The sequence below is a fragment of the Oreochromis niloticus genome, linkage group LG4 (genome assembly GCF_001858045.2).
Source record: "Oreochromis niloticus isolate F11D_XX linkage group LG4, O_niloticus_UMD_NMBU, whole genome shotgun sequence".
NCBI lineage: Eukaryota > Metazoa > Chordata > Actinopteri > Cichliformes > Cichlidae > Oreochromis > Oreochromis niloticus.
Window position 1 is genome coordinate 30,412,154 of NC_031969.2, and position 23,788 is coordinate 30,435,941.

Sequence of the window (23,788 nt, forward strand, 5' to 3'; positions counted from 1 at the left end):
TTGTCTGTCTGTGCTGAATCCTTTACAAGCACTCTTAAAGAAAAACAAACATTAGCCAAACACACGTTCATCCTGGTGGTCATGTGCCGGCCGACAGGTTCCAGAGGTGCTGTAAAAGGTCATAAAGTTAACACTCTGCTGTAAAAAGAAGTAACACTGGTTTCAAACAGTGTCACACTGTATTCATTTCTCCCTTGTAACATTCAGATTTTCTCCACAACACAGTGTAATTTCATTACCAACACACAGCCTGTAACCACAGTTTTCTTCACACAAAATCTCAGTAATCCTGTGATAGAAAAACATCATTAAGTTGTGTCCTGCTATAAATCACATGATCAAATCACATGATTAACCATCTGCTATAAGAAGAAATGTAAATGTTAGCGCTGCGCATCTGTATACACTCTTTCTCACAGTAATCTCTGTGAGCAACACAAAGTAGTTAATAACACACCCATGGTGAATTCACAGAGACAGAAAAATTTAAACTAAAAAGGTTAAATTTGCAGAGTTCACGTAGTCATGTGACCCAAGTTTCCTCCTGTGGTCCCCTTCTGTTCCTGCAACAGAAGACACACACAGAGATACAGCCACACCTTTGTCAGGTGGGGGTTAACTTCACACAATGGTGTTAAGTCAGTCAGTCTTGTCAGCTTTGTCAGTCAGTCAATTTTTCCACTCATTCATTCATTCATTCATCCATTCTTTCTTTTGCTGATAGTGGAAATTATCGTCGCATTTTGATTTCCGCCCACAGACATCAAAAAAAAAAAATTACATCATTTCAAAAGAAAAAGAAAAACTTTAGAATCGGATTACATCGCTGAATCCTTTTTGGCAGGGACTTGTTTTCTGATTGTCCCAAATAAGTGGCTTTCTCCCGAGCCCATTTTAATTTTTGGAGAAACTCACTTTGCAACAGTTTTCTCGACGACGAGTCGTATAACGCTTCTGTTCTAATCGTGGATATCTGCTCAAACAGAGATCATCAACCGAAACTTTCAGTGCACCATGAAAGTAACAAAATAAAAAGAAAGGAAAGCAAAGGAAAGAAAGGCCTTGTTTAAGTCATGACACGTGTTCTTCATGCCAGGGGGATAAATCATAACAACCCATTTGGCAGGCTCAACTTACTAACAAAAGACAAATCAACAGCTAGATCAATCTCAAACATTCATCCAATCAGCCACACACAACATACAGCATAACCCTGTTGTCTCATCACATAATAAGTTTCTTCTCATGTAACCAAATGTGTGCCATGGTAAAACTTCTTATTGTATATACATGCAGGGTTAGTATGGTTGATGTATTTTCTGTATGTTTTTGTGTTCCTCTCTCATCACATTTTCATTAATCCCATCACTGCTTAAAACAACACACACATCTCTCTCTCTCTCTCTCTCTCTCTCTCCCATAAACAGAAAGTAGCATTACAGCTCTTTCAGGCTGAGAAACACCAAACACTGTTCGTGCTATCATTCACCACACAACTATGTTATTTCTTCGTCCGCTGGGCAGGTGACCTGCAGAATCACGTCTGCCCCAGCTGGATACCTTTTCACACCAGACACGCTCACACTCACGCAGACCACGTCTGGCCCGCACACACACAACATAGGCCTATCGCTTGCGTCTACACGCACAGCTAACGCTCTCTGTTGAAAACTCTCAAACGCCCCATATGGCGGAGAATTCAACCGTTGGACACTCTCCAAATGCCCCAAATGGCGGAGATTCCGAACACTCCTCACGGCGGAGTCACCGAACCTAGGTTGTCTCCACGGCCCACATGGCGGAGAAGCCTGCGTCTCTCTCACGCGGCTAGCGCGCTCCCGTACCTGCGTTCAACGCAGGGTCACGTAGCCGCTCTCTAAGGCCTTCTGTACTTACTGTTCGTGTTGTTTCCGTTCATGGGAAGAGTCTCTGTATCCCGTCAATCGCCATCCATCCCGAGGGGAGTTCAGACGCAAACTTTCCGGCCTGGTGACAAGCATCAAGGCACCAGGGCTTTCCGTCAATCATCCCAGATGTTGCGGTGGCATCCTCTCCCTCTCCTCGTGGTGGATGCGATGTGTTAGGTTCCGGCTCCGAAGGACCAAATAAATGTTGGGTCTGTTCCCACAAACCCGCTAATTCTAGAGACTTATTCATCATGAAATAAAACAAGACAGTCAGCGATCGATCGATTACTTGCGCAAGGGAGGCCTCATCTGTGTCCAGCACAAAAATGACCCCGACGATGGCCTCCTCCTGCTGCCTTTTATTGAGAGACAGTTCACACAGCAAAGCAACACTCACATGGTTCTAAGACAAGGCTTTGTATGTATATGTGTGAACTTCTGTATGTAAGTAGGAATGTGTGTGTGTGTGTGTGTGTGTGTGTGTTTTGGGGGTGCGTTTGTGTGACCTCCTGCTGACCAAAAGGGTCATAAAAGCAGGACGCTTACAACACAAGAAACAGATCTTTCAGATAGGATGTATCTACAATAAAACCTCCCCCAACACAAAGTGGTTAGAGGTGCTCAGGATCAAAGGAATGGCTTTGATAATACTGCTTGAACTAAGACTGTACAAATTTAAGAAACACAATGGCAACATTCAACAATTAGACCTAACAACATCCTTCAGGCAGCTGACACGGAGCCAGGGCCTCTTTCAGCACCTGATTGAAAATGCCTGGAGATAATGCAAAGCCTTGTGGCATCCGGGTGTACCTGAATTTTCGGCCTCTGTATGTAAATGAGAAAATGTCTCTGAGTGACTCATGCAATGGGAGACAAAAGAATGCATTCGCTAGGTCAATACAGGTGAACCACTTTTGATCCCATGTGATTGCTGTTAAAGCTGTGTATGGGTTTGGTACAGGCACAGTGTCAGTACGCAGTATGGCATTAATGGCTCTCAAATCATGCGCCATACGGTACTTTCCTGTCCCGTGCTTCTCTACTGGCAAAATAGGTGTGTTCCAATGTGAGTGCGATGGCTCTAACACTCCTACCTGCAACAGCCCTTCAATGGTTTCTGCAATCCCTGCATCAGCTTCTGGTTTATGTCTGTACTGCGGTCTGTTAATTGGTACGTCCGACTTGAGCTGGGACAGAACAGGCGAACAAGCAGCCAAACCAACGTCCGTGGGCCCTTTGGACCACAGACTATCAGGCAGTTTAGACAATTCAGCAACAGCATCAGAATGATCAGTTCTTTCCCTACCATGTGTTCTGGAAATCTCTTTATGTTCAAGTACCACTGTGTCATCACATACACAAGTGATCCGGTATGTCTTGCATTTTGGGGCATATGAAACATTAGGAATTTGCGTGGACTGCCACCAAGCGTCATCCAGCGCTCGCTTGACCATTGGTCCCAGATCCCTCGCGTCATGACCGTCATGGACCGCCAATGTAATGTGGGGGGCTGAATCCTCTCCCACATTGTACCAAGGCAATTGTTCATCTGTCAATTTCACAGTCGCGGCCACACCTTCTGGTCCAATATAAATGTTTTTAGAGTGCACCTTCCAGGTCTGACCCTCTAGCTCAGACTGGAAGTGTTCTCGGTACGTGTCATCATCTTCCCTGTCATAAAAGAGAATGACGTGGTGTGGGTCTCTGGGCGGGGAATAGACTGCCAGGCTCATTATCCAGGGTCTCCAGAGCTGAAATTGTCTCAGGATGCCTTCTTCCACTAGCCTTCCCCAGTAGATGTCGGCTGTGGCTTGTTCAGTCTTGGACTAGGTATTGAGTCTTTGAATGTATTCCCAGGCACGGGAACTCTTTTCCTCCAGGCAGAGTAACAGTCAGTCCATCTGCAGAGCACATGATTGTGGCTCCCAGCTTCACAAGCAGATCCCTGCCCATGAGATTTACGGCCACCTGCGGTGACACCACGTATTGGTGTTTCAAAGTCTGTTTTCCCAGCTTTGTCAATGCTGGATCAGTTAGCGGCAGAGTCATTGGAACCCTGGAAAAACCCACCACATCAACCGTGTGACAGGAGAGTGTTGTTCTGTCTGATGTGGCTCTCAGTGTTGAGTATGTTGCTCCAGTGTCCACCAGGAAGGACAATTCTGTGCCTTCCACGGACATCGACAGCAAGGGTTCTGCCATCCCCACACTGTCCGGTCTCTCCAGGCTTTGTCAGTACTGCTCCCCCTCCCAGCCCCAGTCAGCCACTGGGTACTGGGCGACTGGTGCTGCATTTGGGTTCGGAGCTTGATGTGCTCCCCTGTAAGCACCGCCTCCTCTTGGAGCTCCATGTGCCTTGGGTTGGTAGCCTCGCCTTTGATAGCTCTGGGGCAGTTCAGGGCAGTTTCGGGCCCAGTGTCCTTCTGCTCCACATCTCAAACACGCATTCCAGGAGACACTATTGGGATTCCCTGCACTCCGAACCTTTTGTCCGCCCCCGCCGGACCCACCACACCCTCTCTGTGGTCCACCGGTTCCCCTATTCCCTCTAGGTTGGCGCTGCCTTGGTGCATTGACGGGCCAGCGGTCATCAGGGTAGAGGTTCAGGTCCAGATCTGGCCATTCAGGCACCGGTTCAGGCTGGGGCCTTGCCATCATTATTTTCTTGGCGCTCTCCTTTTCCTCCTTCTTTTTCTCACTGGCCTTACTTTTTGCTTCTGCCAGCTGTAACTTGACCAACCATGCCTGTGCCTCCTCCAATTCTTTCTTCTGTTTGTTCGCCATATCCTGCTCCTGCTGAAGCCGGTGGGTCACGTGTCTCTCCCACTGCACAGAATCTGCCACTGCAAAATCTGGATTTTTCTCTAAGTCAGCTGTAACTTGACTGGGCAGGCCTGCCAGCACGGCAGCACGGAACCACGCCCGATGCTCCCCCTCCTGGCCAGGATGTATGCCCGTCTGTGACAGCCACTGCTCTTTGGCCTTTGCTAAAAACTCACCGGGTGTGTGCTTTGAATCCCAAATGATTTTTGGTATGGCTCCAGTATTAGGTGTTGGATATTTTTCTCTGACTGCATCTGCTAATTTACTTTGCAGTCTGTAGTAGGGCACATCATTAGGATATTCAGTGGTCTCAGCTATTTTCTCTACATCTGCTAATCCACCACCCAGCATACAGCGTCCCCCCAGGGCACGGAAGTCACCAATCGCGAGTTCCTCCCCTTCGGTCAGTGTGCCTAGCTTCCTCAGCCAGCTCGCTGCGCCCTCAGTGATTGGAGGAAGTTGTTTAACCAATGCTTCCAAATCTCTCACCTTATATGCGCGATAGACTGGCTCATGTTTAGGTCCTGCAATTAGAGGCATATTAGGCTTTGGCTTTGGCTCAAAATTCACTGTCCTGTCCTTTCCCTATTATTCCCTATGTCTGAACTTGACCACAGAGGCGGAGCATCATTCGATCCTGAAAGGATGACCACTCCACTTTCTCCGCATCAAGACAGCTCATTCTTCTTTAACAATTCCCTTCTGATATCTCAGTATGCTACAGCTCGACATTATTGGATGACCTTCCGCTTAACAAACTCAAATTATTTAATCAAATTTTGTTCGGTTTGTCTTATCTTTCAGATTTAATCACCGAAGTTCATCAAATTTTATAAACACTCCTATAACCACAGCATGGACTACAGTATGTCATACCTAAATACACCATGCATTATCATGCACGTTAAAAATGACTGGGTTTATCAGAAATACCTATCTGTTTGTTTGTAGCCTCAGATAAGAGCGACAAGAAAACTCAAACGTTTATAACACCAGTTATGTATTGCTTAAAATAAAACAGCTTCAACTTTAAAACATGCAGCTTCGCATCACAACAACAATATTCCAAACTCAGTCATCAATCACATTTTCACAGCAATAAATCAAAGCCCCATGTATACTATCATAATGAACAAAAACAGCATCTTAGTTAGCGCGCTGTCAGAATCACAGGCTTGTTACAAACAGAAATCTTTTTACATTATATTACAACGACGTCCAGTAATCACAACCACAAATATCAGGCCTGACATTTTAACACCTAGACAATTTTGACAAATTTAAATTAACCACCCAGCGGATAAAGTCCAACTTTTCTGTAATCAATTAACCAGTCTTCAGTTCCAAACTGTCTCCGGCCTAATCTCTAAGGTCCCTAACTCACATTTAAAAGCGTCCAACGCCCAAGCTCCAAGCTTTGCTACCCAAAAAAGCGCAAATACCATTCCAAACGGTCAAGTGATCCAATCACTAGTTATTCTGGAGTGCCCCAAGCTCCACAGTGACCAACTGACTATCCCTCGTAGAGGACAAAGGTGCGCGTCCGCACCCTCGGCAAGCGTTACCTCTGGACAATGCGCTTCTCAGCAGTCCAACTGCTATCCTTCAAAAATTTACCTTAATTTAAAACAACCATCACAACTTCACACGAAGTATATGACCGAAGCCGGTCCAACCGTCTTGCCAATCGGGAATCTATCCCTTAAACATGATCTATTATTAATTACCTATTATACTAAACTCACTTAACAGTCCAACTGTTTTAAATTCTGTTAGCAGTCCAACTGCTTTAAGTTCTGTTAGCAGTCCAACTGCTATAAATCCTCAGTACTGTCACTTTCAACGTTTCATTATCATGTTCAACTTCAATTCTCATGAGATTTTCACCAAAATCAAAACAGACATTCACCAGTACTTTCAGTGAGCAGACTTTTTAATTTTAACAGCCCAATTTGACACACTTTGGACAGAAAATCAACAGGTGGTGCCTACCTTTTGATGTATGCCGGCTTATGCCCACTCACTGTCGACCACTGGCTCGCGCCTGTCCGCTTGACCGCCTCGGACCCTCTCCGACCTGGTCTCCAACTCTCCTCTCCCTCCTTAATACCACCGGACGAGCCCCCAAAATGTTAAGGTTCAAAATATTGAAGGAGGGGTACCGGAGGAAATCTAAAATAACAACTCTGGTCCAAGAGGTAGTCAAACGACAATTTTAATGAACACACGTGTGGGAGACAAAACACTGAGCAGAATCAGCGTTGAGCTCACTTAACAATACATGGAACAAAGGTTTTATACCCTTGGGGGTAATACAACGCCCCCTTTGCATTAAGCAGATACCATACATGCATACGTCAATCCAAAACCGTAAACATCTGTTAATGACTTTTGACACAGTTTGAAAAGAACATCATCTCTCGTCTCGATCCCAGGTGTCTTCCTGTCACCAACAGATGCTCGCTTATCTCTCTGGAACATCAGGCCCACGTTCTGCAACAAACGGTACTTTTGCAGGCACAATTTGCAGTCATAAGCAAAATATGTTTAAACTCTTACCTATAAATGAATCTAACTACTGTGTGTGTGTGTGTGTGTGTGTGTGTGTGTGTCCTCAGATGCACTTAGTTTCACCTCTCACCTCGCCTACTAAGACTCATAACCAGACAGAGGCCACTCTCGTATGTGTATCAATCTAAAACTGCATATGTAGCATATTGAATCAATGTTTCACTTGAACTGTCCTAAATGTCACTACTCAAAACTGAATCTTCTGCCTAGTATAAGGATATAAATGGTAATAAAGATAAGGATAATAAAGAATAACCTGGTATAAATGTGTTGTAAGCGTGCATGCAATTCCTTCCACAGCTCTTAGTCAACATCACAGTAGATTGGCTGATCATAACGCCAGCCAAAAGCTTTTGACCTTCAATTAGCAGACCGAGCCACAACTCTTTTAAAAAGCACAGGATGCAATGTGTATGAAGTGAACATAAAATAATTATAACCATTCCTTTAGCAAGGGTTACAAATTGCCAGTATGTTTGCTCTTCTTAATATAGTCTAAAGCTATACTTGGTTAATACAATATGTATGCTGCTGGTTATATGATAACAAAAACATTTTCCTTAACCCCACATGGCACCATTGAAAAATTTACCACTCGAAAAACTGATCGAAGCTCTCAGGAGTCTCAAGGTCTACAAGGACTTTGCTGAAGTGATAATAAGACACCATGTTTTCCTTTAGATGTCTCATCAAATAGACGATATGACATAAAAAACAAAATGACAACAGAATCCATGCCACTTTCAAAATTATTCATTCTTTAACAATAACTTGAATTTGAGCAGTTTATTAATTTCTACCAAACCAAACTGCAAAAACTCAAAATCTTACCAAGTATATTTGTCTTATTTCTAGTCAAAATATCTCATTACACTTAAAACTAGACAAAAACAGCTACAAAGCAACATTCCAGTAAGCATATGAACTTGTTTCAAGACAGTAAATCTTGAAACTAGAGAAAAATTAGATAATTGTTTCATTGGCAGATTTTTCACTTAATACAAGATATCTTGACTTGAAATAAGACAAATATACTTGGTAAGATTTTGAGTGCAGGATTTCTTTTTTTATGCACACATTTTGTAAACACCGTTATACCATAACGTGTTATACTGACAACAAGAAATAAAGCCAGTCTGCGCGATGGGCTTGACTATTTTTTATTGGGGGGCTAACACTATGCAATATATTCAATTTTAGAATTTCTAAGCAATGTTCATTGTAACTATGCTCAAAGTGTTAATGCTAGCTTATTTTAATAAACAAACCTGTCATATGCAAAACTAGGGGAGGCACCCCAGTTTTGCATGAGCAGAGGGCTATTCTCTGCTCATCTATGAGTGGGGGCCACAATTGTCCCTGCATTGGGTCTCCTGATCTGGGGGCCCTCTGGATGTCTGGGGCTTTCCACAAACACAAAAATTGTCTAGGAAGTGTTTTGACTAGAAGTAACACCTAACTGCTTAACACTTTAGTTCAACATTAACTATAGTTGTTCAGACTATTGTCACATGGGGTGAAGAACTACATAAACTGTGTCTCTTCTCCTTATCTGTCTGTGGGATTCAGAACTAAGATGGAGCAGTATAGTAACCGTCTCTGCCAGTATAAGAACTACAACTTTCTCTCCAATAGCACAACTGCAGAGTACATAGAATCTCTTCAGAGTCTTGAAATAAGACACAGCGATGTCTTCCTCGTGTCTTATCCAAAGTCAGGTCAGTGAGAAATCTCTGTAGCATCCCATTATTTTGCAGTTTTATTCTGTCCAGAGTGATCCACTGGTTAGATATAATATCCAATACATTTTTCCTCAGCAGGCACCATATGGGGTCAGCAGATCATCACTTCTATCTATGAGCTGGATGGGCATGTGAATGAATATTCTACCAACTCAGAGAAGATGCCATGGCTGGAGTTCACAGGGGGTGCATACACTTGTCGCCCCTCTCCACGACTCTTCACATCACATTTCTCCCACGTTCTCATGCCTCCAGGACTGATGGACAAGAAGGCAAAGGTCAGAGCTGTATAGACGCTCAAGCAGCCAGAAGAAAGAGCAGGTTTAGAGATGTAGTATGACAAAGTTCTTTAAGTGGTTAACAAATATAATTTGTTCAGTATTTATGAGTGTAATTGTATGAAATGATAGATACATTTGTTAAAGAAAAGCAACATTTTATTGAAGTTTTATTGTTAAGGAATGGCATTAAAGGATTAGAAGCAGTATTTGTAACAAGTTCATATGAAATTCAGATGTTTTTTCTTAGTCAGTTGCATAGCACTAATTATCATGTTGCTGATAACTTAGCACACAGCTTTTTGAAACATAGACACTCCTGAGTAGAAAAAAACAAACACTAGAATGCTCAAATGAAGCTTCAAAATGTGGTTTCCTTATCAATGGGTCACCTTATGGTGACAACATCTAGCTTTTATATACAGTCAATAAAAACAAGTTGCTCATAAAACAACTTTATATATAAAACTTTATATGTAAAACAACTCTTAAAACTGGTAGAAATTAATAAACTGCTCAAACTCAAGATATTGTTAAAGAATGAGTGATTATGAAAGTGACATGGATTCTGTTTTTTCGTTTTGTTTTTATGTCAGATTGTGTATTTGATGAGGAATCCAAAGGACAACATGGTGTCTTATTATCACTTCAGCAAAGCCCTTGCAGACCTTGAGACTCCTGAGAGCTTTGCTCAGTTTTTCGAGTGGTACCTGACGGGAAACGGTATGTGTCCTCATCTCCACTATCTGCCTAATGATGATGACCAAGAAGAGTCCAGGTCTGATAAATGATAACAGATATCAATGTGATCAGGAAGAACTGAAATTGATTATTTCAAACTGAACTGAGTTTGACAAACTTACCCAAGTGCACAGACTAACGGATAATAGCACATCCATATAGAAAAAAATTATATGGCTTTATACTTCTTCCACATAGCATTTCACAAAAATACTTTTGATATGACACATACTGCATATCTATTAGTTACTTTACAAATTAAAACAGTGGTACCTAAGTTATTTGACTCTTGACATTGTAAAAGCTTTTCACCAGATTAAGCAATTAGCAGATAAGACAATTTCTCAGAGTTGAAGAGACAGAAATCATTGACAGGTTATTTGGAAAATGGGCCCTAAACGCAAAGAACGTTCTACCCACCTACCTGTGCTTGTGTCTTTCCTAAGCAAACAGAGGTGAGTCACACAATAACAGCTTGAAATCTTTTGAATCATTCCTCTTTCGACCCTTTAAATCACTGACATTCTGGTATCATTAATTTACTTTACTTCACTTTAATCCAAATTAAATCAAAGTGAAAGATTTCCTAAAGCACTGACTTTGTTCTAGCATTTTGCTTTTGATAAAAGTTTAGTCTTGTGGCTGTAAGTGACTTACTCCAAGTTAGCTTCTAACATCCGAAGAGGACCACTTGCAAAGAGGACCGTGCCGTTCCACATCTACTGTTAAAACAAAAACTCCAAAAAGATATTTGTTTGTGTAACAAAACCCTTTTTTCTTCCTCCACCTGTTATCATGCTGCTGGTATTAGAATTCTAGTGGGGTAAATATAGTCAACAGACACTTGATTTTAAATTAAAATGCCAAATGACCAGATGCCTTATGCTGCTATACAGTTTTTGCATCATCCTGGTTTGACCATGTCAGGGAGTGGTATTTAAACAGAGAGCAGTACAACATCCTCTTCCTGACCTACGAGGAAATGATTTTGGTAAGATGTTTCTTCACACTTTTGTTGTTCATTAGAAACACTCAAATCTGGCAGAGTTTAAGGTTCTTTTTCTGTTGCGTTCTTGCTTTTATTTCAGGACCTGAAAGCATCAGTGAAGAAGATCTGCAACTTCTTAGGGATAAACCTGACTGAAGCCGCCATCAGTCAAGTTGTGGAAAAAGCTAAGTTTGAGAACATGAAGAATGACTCGAAAGCAAACTTTGAGCATCTTCCACCAGAGCAGTTCAGTGGGAAATTCCTGCGTAAAGGTAACATAACAGACCTGCAGCTGCTGTGCACAAAAGTTTGATATCAGGGTATCAGGTGTTGTGTTTTTGTCTTCATTACAGGTCAGATTGGAAACTGGAAGAACACACTGACTGTTGCACAGAGTGAAAGAGTGGATCAAGTCCTTCGGGAGAAACTTGGTGATTTGCCTTTGAGCTTCATCTGGGAATAAGCAGAGCAGCTCTTCAGCGTCTCCCAGTAAAAATACTGGCAGTGGCATGTGGTACACCTCAGGCCTCCTAGTAGATACACCTGTGTTATCAATTTGAAAATCCTGTGTGGCTTCATTCTCAGGTCATCACATTTACAAACTTGGGTGTCCACCTGTCCGTTCATTATGGTGACAAAAATATCCCATCAGTGTTGTAAAAAAAGAAAAGAAAATCATAGTAGCTGTTATTCAAATACTAAGTAAATTCATTTTCTTCTTTTACAAAAAAAATCAAACACAACCAACTTTTAGGGTGGAGAGCGTTACAAGTTTCAGACTTGTCCTTTGCAAACATTTTCCTGAGTTTATGTTCAGTCACTTGCTTCAGATTATATTTGAGCATCTTCTGCCTACTCTGCCCATGAGCAAGCAGTTTTCAGTCACATCCACTCCTCGTTTATCCTCATTTATCAAGCTCAGTGTTGTGTCTGTTGTGTTCAGCTATAAAATGCTTTATGACATGTTTTGAACTCGAGTACAGGAAATAAAACACAAGACATTAAAAGTAGTTGTATAATCTGCTATTGCCTTTATTGAATGTCAAAAGGAATTCACTTGTTTCTCTGTGAAGGATCAAGGCTGTTTTGGTCACTGAAGCCGACTCCACACTTCAATTATCATCATCTGAAATGAAAAGGGTTCAACATAAATGCAAGAAAAATCTGATATATGAACACTCAAAAACCAAAGACACAAACTTTGGAATTTATAATTAAAAAACAAAACATAAGAATGTGCAGACAAATGCCTTTCTTCATCCTGGAATTGAATCATTTAATTTATAGCATTTGAAAGATGAGCTGTTAAAAAAAAACAAAAAAAAAACATTAAAATGTTTCTTTGAGGTTACAGGCTACTTTTTGTTTTTTTCCTTTTTAACTATGAGTAACTTAATTGTGACCCCAGAGGTTCATGTGATTGCATGTTCCAAAAAAAGTGTGCAAAAACAATGACAGCAATCATAAATAAAAATTTATGTTAAAAAAACATAACCACTGGTCATTTCATAATCATCATGTTTCTTGTCAATGTAGCAAAAGGGAGCCACTGGAGAGAAAAAGACCTTCTCAACCGCAGAAACAGACTTAAGAATTAAGTTTTATAAAAAGACTAAAACACTAAGAGAAAATGTGATAAATTTAACAAATTCCAACAGTTTCTTGTATTTTTTACAGAGTTTATATCTGTTCTCTGACAACTAAGCATGCAGTCTGGTCCAGTACAGATGTGATAATGTTACTTCTTGCATAATGAGGGTAAAACACCAAAATGGGCTAAAAGTGACAAAACACTCAAATTTAAGCACCAAACACTGAATGTGCAAATGTAGCATGCATTACAATCCATTTAAAAATATGAATTAGTTAATCGAATGGCATTTGTGGGCCTGACCAATGAGGGCACTTGTATTCACCGCTAACACACCAGTGACAGAAACCATTTTCCCACCAGCACCAACATGTTAAACTGGAACATCCTGTGCTTCCCACACAAGCTTTAGTTCAACCTCTATTTAAAATAGGAGCTAAATCATACCTTCTTCCTCCTCGTCTTCTTCATCCTCCTCCTCTTCCTCATCTTCATCAGAGCTGAAGGTCCCATCAGGCAGGCTGTACACACGGATCACTTGCTGTAGATGAGAAACACAGGATAGCTTGTGAGCTCACACACCTCCCGGCTGCCTTTCAGTTCTTCTGCTCTCTGCGCCGGCTCACCTTGTTCGGGTCCTTCAGGATCAGGTACTTGCCCTCGTCCAGCTTGAGGCAGATGTCGATGACGCAGCGCAGGATTCCCCAGGCGTTCTCCATGCTCAGGTTGATCTGGCTGGCGAATTCATTGGGTTTGAACTGCTGGGTGCCCAGGATGACGTGGCGAGCGGAGTCCTTCACGTGGTACCGAGAAACGTACCTGGAGAAACCACAGAGTGATGCAGAGACAGTCAGTCCAGCTTACTGTCTTGGCCTATGAGCACTGCAAAAAGGAACTGGATTGCTCCTCACAATCACTGAACGGTCACAGAAAAACCTTTTTCTGCATCTTAATATTTAAATTAGCCTCGTCTTCTTTTACACACAAAATCGGAATCTCGCTCCTCACCCCAGTTTCAGGTACTCGGATCCAGCCAGCATGGCGCAGCAGGTCCAGCGCGCCAATTTGTAGCTGTTATTCTTCAGCTCGGTGGCCAAGACGGCTCCTCTCTGAGAGTCCAGCTTCTGACGCCAGTCCACACCATTACAATACTACAGGACAAGACAAATCAGAGGCACCAAAGCTTATAAACAGAACAGCAAATACTGAGCTAAAGTTGGAGGTTAACAACCTGTGAACAGAGGAGTGGCTCTAGTAGCGGATGCCTTAAAAGCAACTGGAATAACAAAACTGCTTCATTACAGCAGTATTTCACAGAGTCTGAATCTGGAGATCTGTCACCACTTCTCTGATTTTTACTCACTGAAAATACACATCAGACAGATGCAGCTGAGAGGTACAACCATGGTTATTTTTAACACAGCATAGACTATTCTGTGTGGGGTGAAACATCTGGAAGGACCTGTGTCTGTAGGAGAGCTTGGTCGCCAACAATACAGGGAGTCCAGAATTATTATTATTTTGTCCACATCATCCTCTTCATGCATGTTGTCTTACTCCAAGCTGTATAGGCTCGAAAGCCTACTACCAATTAAGCATATTAGGTGATGTGCATCTCTGTAATGAGAAGGGGTGTGGTCTAATGACATCAACACCCTATATCAGGTGTAGGGCTGTGCGATATGACCAAAATCTCATATCCCGATATTAAGACATCTATCGTCCGATAACGATATAAATCACAAAAATGTAACATTTTCTGTAAATTCTGTGAATGTCGGGCAGCTCGACTTGCGTGAAGTGTTTCCAGCTGGGCGTCGTGTACCTGGAGTCGAGTGTTTTAACTGATGCATGAAACGATACATTTTTAGACATAGGTCGTAACGGCCGCCGTTTTCTTTGTGAGTATTTATTACACAGCGTGCTGCGGGGAAAAGCCTGTTCTAACGTTTGAGTCTAAGGTTTATTTTTTAGCACCTGACGGCTCTTTTTTGCTTCTCATCCGTAAATACTCTGCATCTTTCACGTGATTCAGTTTATTTTGAAAAGTCTCAACAGGATCTTGAGCTTTATTGTGAAAGGTTTATGTGGAAAATAAACAAGCGGACACGAGGTGGTTTTACCGTCGTTGTTGCTAACGACAACGCATAAAAACAAGCGCTTGTCCGTCTGTAGTGTGGTTATATTAAAAATAAGAGAAAGAGAGAACTTTAGGAAATTAATATAGCCACTACAGTGACCATCAAAATAATGAAAAAATATTGCCGTAAACAGTTTATTTTGCGACACCACGAAACAAACGATAGCGTAAAATGAAACGATAGACATTTTTCGTCATCCGAGATATATCGTTATATCGAACAGCCCTAATCAGGTGTGCATAATTATTAGGCAACTTCCTTTCCTTTGGCAAAATGCGTCAAAAGAAGGACTTGACAGGCTCAGAAAAGTCAAAAATAGTGAGATATCTTGCAGAGGGATGCAGCAGTCTTAAAATTGTAAAGCTTCTGAAGCGTGATCATCGAACAATCAAGCGTTTCATTCAAAATAGTCAACAGGGTCGCAAGAAGCGTGTGGAAAAACCAAGGCGCAAAATAACTGCCCATGAACTGAGAAAAGTCAAGCGTGCAGCTGCCAAGATGCCACTTGCCACCAGTTTGGCCATATTTCAGAGCTGCAACATCACTGGAGTGCCCAAAAGCACAAGGTGTGCAATACTCAGAGACATGGCCAAGGTAAGAAAGGCTGAAAGACGACCACCACTGAACAAGACACACAAGCTGAAACGTCAAGACTGGGCCAAGAAATATCTCAAGACTGATTTTTCTAAGGTTTTATGGACTGATGAAATGAGAGTGAGTCTTAATGGGCCAGATGGATGGGCCCGTGGCTGGATTGGTAAAGGGCAGAGAGCTCCAGTCCGACTCAGACGCCAGCAAGGTGGAGGTGGAGTACTGGTTTGGGCTGGTATCATCAAAGATGAGCTTGTGGGGCCTTTTCGGGTTGAGGATGGAGTCGAGCTCAACTCCCAGTCCTACTGCCAGTTTCTGGAAGACACCTTCTTCAAGCAGTGGTACAGGAAGAAGTCTGCATCCTTCAAGAAAAACATGATTTTCATGCAGGACAATGCTCCATCACACGCGTCCAAGTACTCCACAGCGTGGCTGGCAAGAAAGGGTATAAAAGAAGAAAAACTAATGACATGGCCTCCTTGTTCACCTGATCTGAACCCCATTGAGAACCTGTGGTCCATCATCAAATGTGAGATTTACAAGGAGGGAAAACAGTACACCTCTCTGAACAGTGTCTGGGAGGCTGTGGTTGCTGCTGCATGCAATGTTGATGGTGAACAGATCAAAACACTGACAGAATCCATGGATGGCAGGCTTTTGAGTGTCCTTGCAGAGAAAGGTGGCTATATTGGTCGCTGATTTGTTTTTGTTTTGTTTTTGAATGTCAGAAATGTATATTTGTGAATGTGGAGATGTTATATTGGTTTCACTGGTAAAAATAAATAATTGAAATGGGTATATATTTGTTTTTTGTTAAGTTGCCTAATAATTATGCACAGTAATAGTCACCTGCACACACAGATATCCCCCTAAAATAGCTAAAACTAAAAACAAACTAAAAACTACTCCAAAAACATTCAGCTTTGATATTAATGAGTTTTTTGGGTCCATTGAGAACATGGTTGTTGTTCAATAATGAAATTATTCCTCAAAAATACAACTTGCCTAATAATTCTGCACTCCCCTGTAGACTCAACCCACAAACAATAGACTCAACCCTTCTGACCATAGGGTCAGAAGCACTGAAGCAGTCCTACTTCCTTTTGCTGACATCTAGTGGTCAAACATGTGAAGTACAGAATGCAGCAGTTTTTTAGAAGCACGTGAAAAAGGCTGAGAAAAACACATTTCTGTTCTTTTGGAATTGCCGTTTAGGCGTTTTCGTTTTCTCCAGATCACAATCTTCTTTCCTTATTTTTCTAAGTTTTTATAAAAACTGTCAAAGAGATATATCTAATACATTTTAAGCTGAGCACATGAAGACGCCACACCTAGCAAGGGCTTTAATTATTTCAGGCCATTTCCTCGACTAACAGACAGATGAGCCTGACTGACTAAGCTCTACTTCATTAAACCTGTTTCCCATCTCACCCTGGAGTCCCACTCATTGAGAGTCTTGACGTTAATGAAGGACACTTCTCCGCTGGCTCCAGTCATCACACCATCGTGCTCACAGCGGACGATCAGATCGATGTCTTCTCCGAGCTTCCAGTGACGGTACCTGTAACACAAATACAAACTATCAGCTGGAGAGGAAGCAGGAATTACATCCAGGAATATTTACTACTGCAGTTACATCAGCCTCCTGTTCTGCTGGAAAGATGAGAAATTACAAATTGGTTTGAAGCTATTGAACATACCGGTAAGCCACAGATGCCACCTCACTCTTGTCCATATCCTCCTCCACAAATGGGTTGGGGTTAGGAAACTTGTGACGCTCTCCACCCTGAAAGAAAGAAAACAAAGACAACTCACTTTCATGAGCCAATTTTGTGTAAGGCTAGCTTAGCTTAGCACAGAAAGGCGTTGGGGCTTCCAATCATGTGACTTCGTACCATGCGTAAACACTGCTGGCTGAAGTTGTGGTTGATGTACGTGGCCTCCATCGCCAGGTTGCGAGGAGAGTTGAAGGAGTTGCCCTCATCCTGGGGAGGCTCGTTGGCAGTCTCGCTCACAGTTAGCAGATCTGAGGGGAACAGTTGGAGATCAGATCATCAGTATGTCTGATAGAACTCAGTCATGTTCACTCCTGAATGTTTTGGGGCATTTTTTCCCCCACAATGAGAACGTCTTTCAGGGTTGTTAACAGCAGGGTCAATGCTGTCACTCACTAGGAGATTTTGTTTTCCTTTAAATAGTTGGATTTCCCCACCATAAAATATAATGGAGCCACATACAGATAAAGCAAAGTGTTATGTTGCTTAACTGACATTTATGCCATTTTCTGTACAAAAATATATGTTACATTCAAGTAAACAAAATCCCGGTTAAATAAAACAGTGGGTTAAGAATTATCATTAAAATCCTTCAAATTTTCTCCTCTGCAGAAAAACACCTGGGTCATGAGCTGTTCTCTCAGGCTTTAACTTTAGTTAAACTTGCATCTCAAAGCAAAACTAAGTGTAAAACATCAGAGTGAAACCAGCTGCTGGTGACTGCAGGTCGCTCACCAAAGTCTGAATTATCTCTCTTGTCGAAGAACAGCTTGTTCCCCACTCTCTGCACGATGATGTCCCAGGAGTTGACTGAGCGCGTGCAGCACATCAAGGTGGCCAAGATGGCATCAGTGGCAAACACGTTACCCTGAGTCTTAGCCAGCTGGAGGGAGGAAATAAATAAATTAACATGTAAGAAAGCTGCCAAACACAGACTTCAGACAGCAATGCATTTTCAGGCAATTTATTTTGTACCTTGCGGATGACGGGGTCGTCGGTGGTAGTAACAGTGTGGAAGATCCTTTTGATGCTCTTCAGCTGCTTCTCGTTGCGGGTGGTGATTCGATCGAAGGCCTTATCGTAGTACTCCAAAGCACCACAGCACTCGCTGCAGGAAATGAGAAGTGAAACCTCATCATCACCTGTATTTCCCCCTCTAATAATCTATTAGAGGCTCAGGTTCACCTACATGTCAAGAGGGTCAGACACCTCCATGTATCTCATCTTCATCAGTCTGGGGAAGTCCATCTCCTCCTTCACCTCCCAGTCACTCCTCACCTCCACAGAGGAGTCTCTGGGCTTCAGCTGAGCCTTCATGAACAGAAGGCAATTACACACCAGGGTACAAACACACCTTTGAGTCCATCTTAAAATCTTGAGATCACATTATCTTTAAAAATAGGTTTAAACATGATCTGAGCCACAAAAGCAATCATACCAGAAAAAATGTAATTCTTACTGTTGGCGAGGGCTGAGATTTAAAGCAGCATATGCTGACATTACTTTGACTAAGATGCACTACAAAACTAGCCGATATTAAATGATACGAGGTCAGGCTCACTGGGATTTATTTACTTCTTAAGCTTATTTGTGAAACAGCCAGAGTGTGAAACTTAAATTTACGCTGGGGCCAATATTCTTTCTGGACTTCCAGTATCAGATTACCTTCCAGTTATTTTCTTGATTAATTGCTTACGTCATAAAAATGAAAAAATCTAAAACAACCTGAAGCAAAAACACATGAACCTTCCCATTATCACATCACAAAAAATTGAATTTATATTTCAACAGTAAATAAACACCTGGGATTTTTGGTCCCATTTCTGACGGACACCAAACTGCTTTTGGAACTTCTTCTGCAGCCGCATTCGCTCTCTGAAAAGACAAAAACATGAGATCAAACTTCAAGATGTGGCGATTTCACCGCCTGTGACCAAAAGCGTTCAGATGTGCTCTCCTCTCACCTCTCTTTCTGCTTAGCGCTCTTCGGGAGCGTCTGCATGTTGAACTGTGTCATGTTCCTGCGGTCTTTGTCCCTGCGCAGGTTCCTCTGTGAAAACAAAAAACATCCTGTTACCAAAGTCCTAGAAATTTAATTAAAAACATTTAAAAATCACCCACTCGACAATGATCTGTCATACCTGAGCAAACCTCATGCGGTTCCTCTGGTAAGCCGTCTTCTGGGTCTTGGCGGTGTCCACCAGCTGGAAGCTCGTCTCATCCTCCTCGTGAAAGTAGGCGTACTGACTGCCGCCTCCAAACTGAGATGAATACTTATCTGAGGACAAAATAAACATAAACAATTAAGAAATCAGCAAATTGAGGAGATTTTATTTTATGATGTTTGAAATGCTTGTGCAAACAGAAAAGTAAATCCCAAAATAAAAGAGAAGAAATTCTGATCTCATATAAATAAAAGAGATGTTGTGTTCTAATCCTGCTGACTTCCTAATTAAACACAAGACAAAACTTTTCCACATAATTTAGGTATAACAGATTCGCTCGTAAACCAGCTTTATTCAAGTCTATTTTCATTTAAAAACTTTATTTTAAATGTAAGGAAATCTGAAAGAAAATCAGCTAAATAAAATGTAAAATGAAGCAGATTTTGTACAGCTGTGACTTACTTGTGTATCTCTTGTCTTGGTAAGTAGCTCCAGTCCAGTCTGCAACCTGTCAGACCCAAAACACACAAAGTAAGTAAAAAACAAACTCAGGTAGAGCTGTTTGATGTAACGATAGATATCAGATGACGATATAAAAACGTCTATCGTTTCATTTTATGCTATCATTTGTTTCGTGGTGTCGCAAAATAAACTATTTACGGCAATATTGTTTCATCGTTTTGATGGTCACTGTAGTGGCTATATTAATTTCTTAAAGTTCTCTCTTTCTTTTATATTTAATATAACCACACTACGGACGGACAAGCGCCTGTTTTTATGCGTAGTCGTTAGCAACAACGATGGTAAAACCATTGCGTGTCCGCTTGTTTATTTCCACATAAACCTTTCACAATAAAGCTCAAGATCCTGTTGAGACTTTTCAAAATAAACTGAATCACATGAAAGGGTATGCAGAGAGTTTACGGATGAGAAGCAAAAAGAGCCGTCAGGTGCTAAAAAATAAACCTTAGACTCAAACGTTAGAACAGACTTTTCCCCGCAGCACGCCGTGTAATAAATACTCACAAAGAAAACGGCGGCTGTTACAACTTATGTCTAAAAATGTATCGTTTCATGCATCGGTTAAAACACTCGACTCCAGGTACACAACGCCCAGCTGGAAACACTTCACACAAGTCGAGCTGCCCGAGATTCACAGAATTTACAGGAAATGTTGCATTTTTGTGATTTTTATCGTTATCAGGACGATAGAATTCTTATATCAGGATATGAGATTTTGGTCATATTGCACAGCACTAAACTCAGGAAAACTTTTTTCCCTTTTTCCGAGCAGAACTGAACACAAACCTTTCCCAGACGATCTCCTTTGCTGAACGGCTGGTAGGGCATGTCTTTGAATTTCTCTGGGACCGCACAAGGACCCCAGCCGGACGGGTTGTCCTGGATCACAGGGGCGTGGAACTTCGCCATGGCCTAAAGACAGAGGGAAAAGGGAAAAAGACATCAGACCTGAGACCAAACATTAAAAACCCTCTGGGTCTAGCTGACTGATATTACACATACAGGGTCTCAGGCAATGAGCAGCACTGATTTCTTCAGCAATGCACTAAAAGAAACAGGCATTGATCAGCTTGCGCAGTGGGCTAGTCATCACTGACCCCTGAAAGTCAACTCTATGATTTATGGCTGTAATACAACATATTTAAACAGTGACGGGATTCTTCAGTTAAACAAATTTTAGTTTTAGTTACAATCTTGGCTTCCACTGATTGTTAAAATGGAATAATTGCAATAAGTATTTTCTTTACAACAATTACCCTGTTCGCTTTATTATTTCATTTATTTCCTGCATAATTAGCTAATATAAGGAAGTCTTTGGGATAGTTTCTTCCCACATTTCTCTTTTCTTTAGGTGGTGGATCTAACTGATGGTTAGTTGTGGTTTCAGTGCTTTTAATGTGTCACCCTGTAATATTTCCTACCATCTATCAACAAAGAGATTTTGGATCCCTTTGACAAAAACAGAAAGAGAATACGGTACATGAGTGCCTAAAAAGTACTGACATAGCTCGTGAATCAGTCATTGCAGCTGTATGATTAACATAGGATCCTGCGGTACACCACTTGGGATCCTATGGTCTAAGCTGTTGCCTAAGCATGTAACCAACACCTTTGTCAGCTATTAACGTGGGTGGAGGGTGTCTGTGTTACTCTATAATTAAATCAGCAGGGGGGCGTGGGCTTTCTATACTGCGGTGCCGGATTTGTGATTACAATAAAACAAAATCGAAACAGAAGGGCTTTTAACCAAAGATGAATGCGTGTGGATGCACCCCAAATTATTTTAGTGCAGGTCAGGTTGACCTGTAGAAATCTGGTCTACTTTTGACACTCAAGGCTTAGTTACAACACAGCAAATGCTGCATACCCCCAGACATGAACCACAGGCCACAAAGCCAGTATTTTACTGGTTTAAATGATGAGTGACCCACATGTGGGACATCTGGGCCATTTTAGATGGATCTGAGGTTGCATTCATGTAAACATACTTATCTAGGGTCAAGCCTAAATGTGGGCCACAACTGGGTCAAATATTACTTTGTAAGGTTTAAGTGGTACAGTTCAAAAACCAGAGTAAAGGAACCGGTTCTATGTTGAGGGAACGCCCTTCACGATAACATCTGGCATGCTCCCACCAACAAAGAACCGCTCTGTGGATAAAATAAAACATCCCCTACTAACTCGGTGTCTTTTAAGACCGACGAACAAAGACCAATCAAGACAATCTCCAAAGCAGATTGAGTGCGCAGTAGGCCTGACGTGGATCATTTCATCATCCAGTGATGCTGCATTAAAGTTTGCAACATAAAGTAATGATCGGTCCTCACTGCTGGTACATTTACGATTCTAAGATTTCAACCATTAGGACGTCCAAGAACATTATCTATCGTTTGATTTGATCTTTTAGATTTGTGATAATAAAAACGAATAAATGGGTTCTTTACGGGCTTTTTGCAGCCAATTGGTAACAATCGCTGATTAAAAACTAGATATACTGAGACTAAACATACAGTTGCTAACTTGAGATCAGCCAGTGTAATTATTTAAAAGAAATAGAGCAGCACTGAAACGCTTTTTCTGCACCGTTAGCTCATCGTGGCTAATGCTAACACTAGGCACCGCCAGGTGGTCATGCTAGCAATGCTAAGCTAACCGGGTGGAGGGCGTCACGCGCGTAAACACAAATCTCTGATATTTGACTGAAAACGTTGCTAAAAACAGGCGCTTTTCACACGTCTGTGCGTGCTTTCTCTGCTCTTACCGTTAATTCTGTGTCAGTATATGGAGTCTTTTAATCCAGTCGTTGCTCTGACGCTGCTCTGCCCCAACACAGCGCCGGTATGAAAGGAAGTGCGAAGTGCCGTAAAGCGCAGTGTTTCCTGCTGTGTTACAGCAGCAGCCGGCGTAGTACGTCAGTTTTTACCGTCGTCTGAAATGAGCGTTCCATAAAAAAATAAAATCACTGCTATTTTCAGATTACATGAAAAAGATTAAAAAAATATACAAGTTAATGTGTGTAATTTTAATAATTAAAAATATTAAAAATTAGGCCAAAGAGCAAATGAAAGGCTGAATGGTCTTTTGAAATGCTATTTTCAAATTCTACCCTATTAAGTTTATTTTGCTATATTGTTACAGAGAAATGCAACAATCAGTCATACAGATATACTGTAGATCTTTGTATGTTGTATAATTTTGCATATCACTATATTTTTTTTAGCCTATTTTTAGCCAGATTTTTTTTAAATCCCTTTGCGCTAGTTACATGTCTTTTTGTTTTGAAAGAACGCATCGGATGTGAGGCTATTTTATCACTTCTAACTTGGCAGCTGTTATGTGGTGCAGTTCGGCGGTGTCACCGCTAGAGGGTAGCAACTTCAAGCGATGGGACATGTGTTCCTGTTAACGGTCAACGACACAATCAAAACATGTTTCCAAAAAAGACTTAAATACTGCGGTTTGTCAACAGTGGCCGTGTTTTTCAATAATCACAACAACAATCACTCAGAAATTTTGATTTTAACAACTAGTTAACAACTTTTCTTGTCAAAACCGTGCTGCAATTCCACACTTTGACAACAGGAGGGCACTTTACATTGTGATCGCCCATGGTCTCCACAAACGTCCAAAATATATTTACAGCTCCGGGCACATTTTTCAAAATAAAACATTTAAACAGCCGTGAAAATATCAAAAAACAAACAACCAAACAAACTAAATGAGGTGAATATTATGTTTTCTTAAGTCGATGTGTAGAAATACGTTTGAAACTACAAATTACATCCAATATTCACAACCTAAAACACCTATACTTTCTAAAAAGCATAGAATGAGTATTAAATTATTAATTATGTTAAGCCGTTTAAACAGGAAAGTGGTCATTTTTATCTGATAATTTTTTTGTATGTTAATTTTTGTTCAGTCAGTGGCAGAATCCTGGTAAACCCATC

The 23,788-nt window shown here is 41.5% G+C and overlaps 2 protein-coding genes across 3 annotated transcripts; one reads left to right on the forward strand and one right to left on the reverse strand.

The window, feature by feature from the left end:
* The first annotated feature begins 8,832 nt into the window (after window positions 1-8,832).
* Window positions 8,833-12,404, forward strand: LOC100709146 (amine sulfotransferase). Its single transcript, XM_013269797.3, has 6 exons — window positions 8,833-9,022; window positions 9,122-9,324; window positions 9,921-10,047; window positions 10,962-11,056; window positions 11,154-11,325; window positions 11,407-12,404. Exons 1-6 carry the CDS (start codon window positions 8,881-8,883, stop codon window positions 11,514-11,516), a joined length of 849 nt encoding a protein of 282 aa, XP_013125251.1. The 5' UTR covers window positions 8,833-8,880; the 3' UTR covers window positions 11,517-12,404.
* eif3d (eukaryotic translation initiation factor 3, subunit D) lies at window positions 12,061-22,753 on the reverse strand. Of its 2 annotated transcripts, none has more exons than XM_005469032.3 (16): window positions 22,600-22,753; window positions 20,625-20,750; window positions 19,779-19,824; window positions 19,293-19,429; window positions 19,116-19,201; window positions 18,954-19,026; window positions 18,341-18,456; window positions 18,127-18,259; window positions 17,887-18,034; window positions 17,272-17,402; window positions 17,077-17,162; window positions 16,808-16,937; window positions 13,653-13,795; window positions 13,271-13,463; window positions 13,092-13,185; window positions 12,061-12,179 (listed from the first exon to the last, which is right to left on the reverse strand). In XM_005469032.3, exons 2-16 carry the CDS (start codon window positions 20,745-20,747, stop codon window positions 12,166-12,168), a joined length of 1,653 nt encoding a protein of 550 aa, XP_005469089.1. In that variant the 5' UTR covers window positions 20,748-20,750; window positions 22,600-22,753; the 3' UTR covers window positions 12,061-12,165. The 2 variants fall into 2 exon arrangements, with proteins under 2 accessions (XP_005469089.1, XP_003442557.1); XM_003442509.5 differs by having other exon boundaries at window positions 18,341-18,462.
* Between the last annotated feature and the right edge of the window lie 1,035 nt (window positions 22,754-23,788).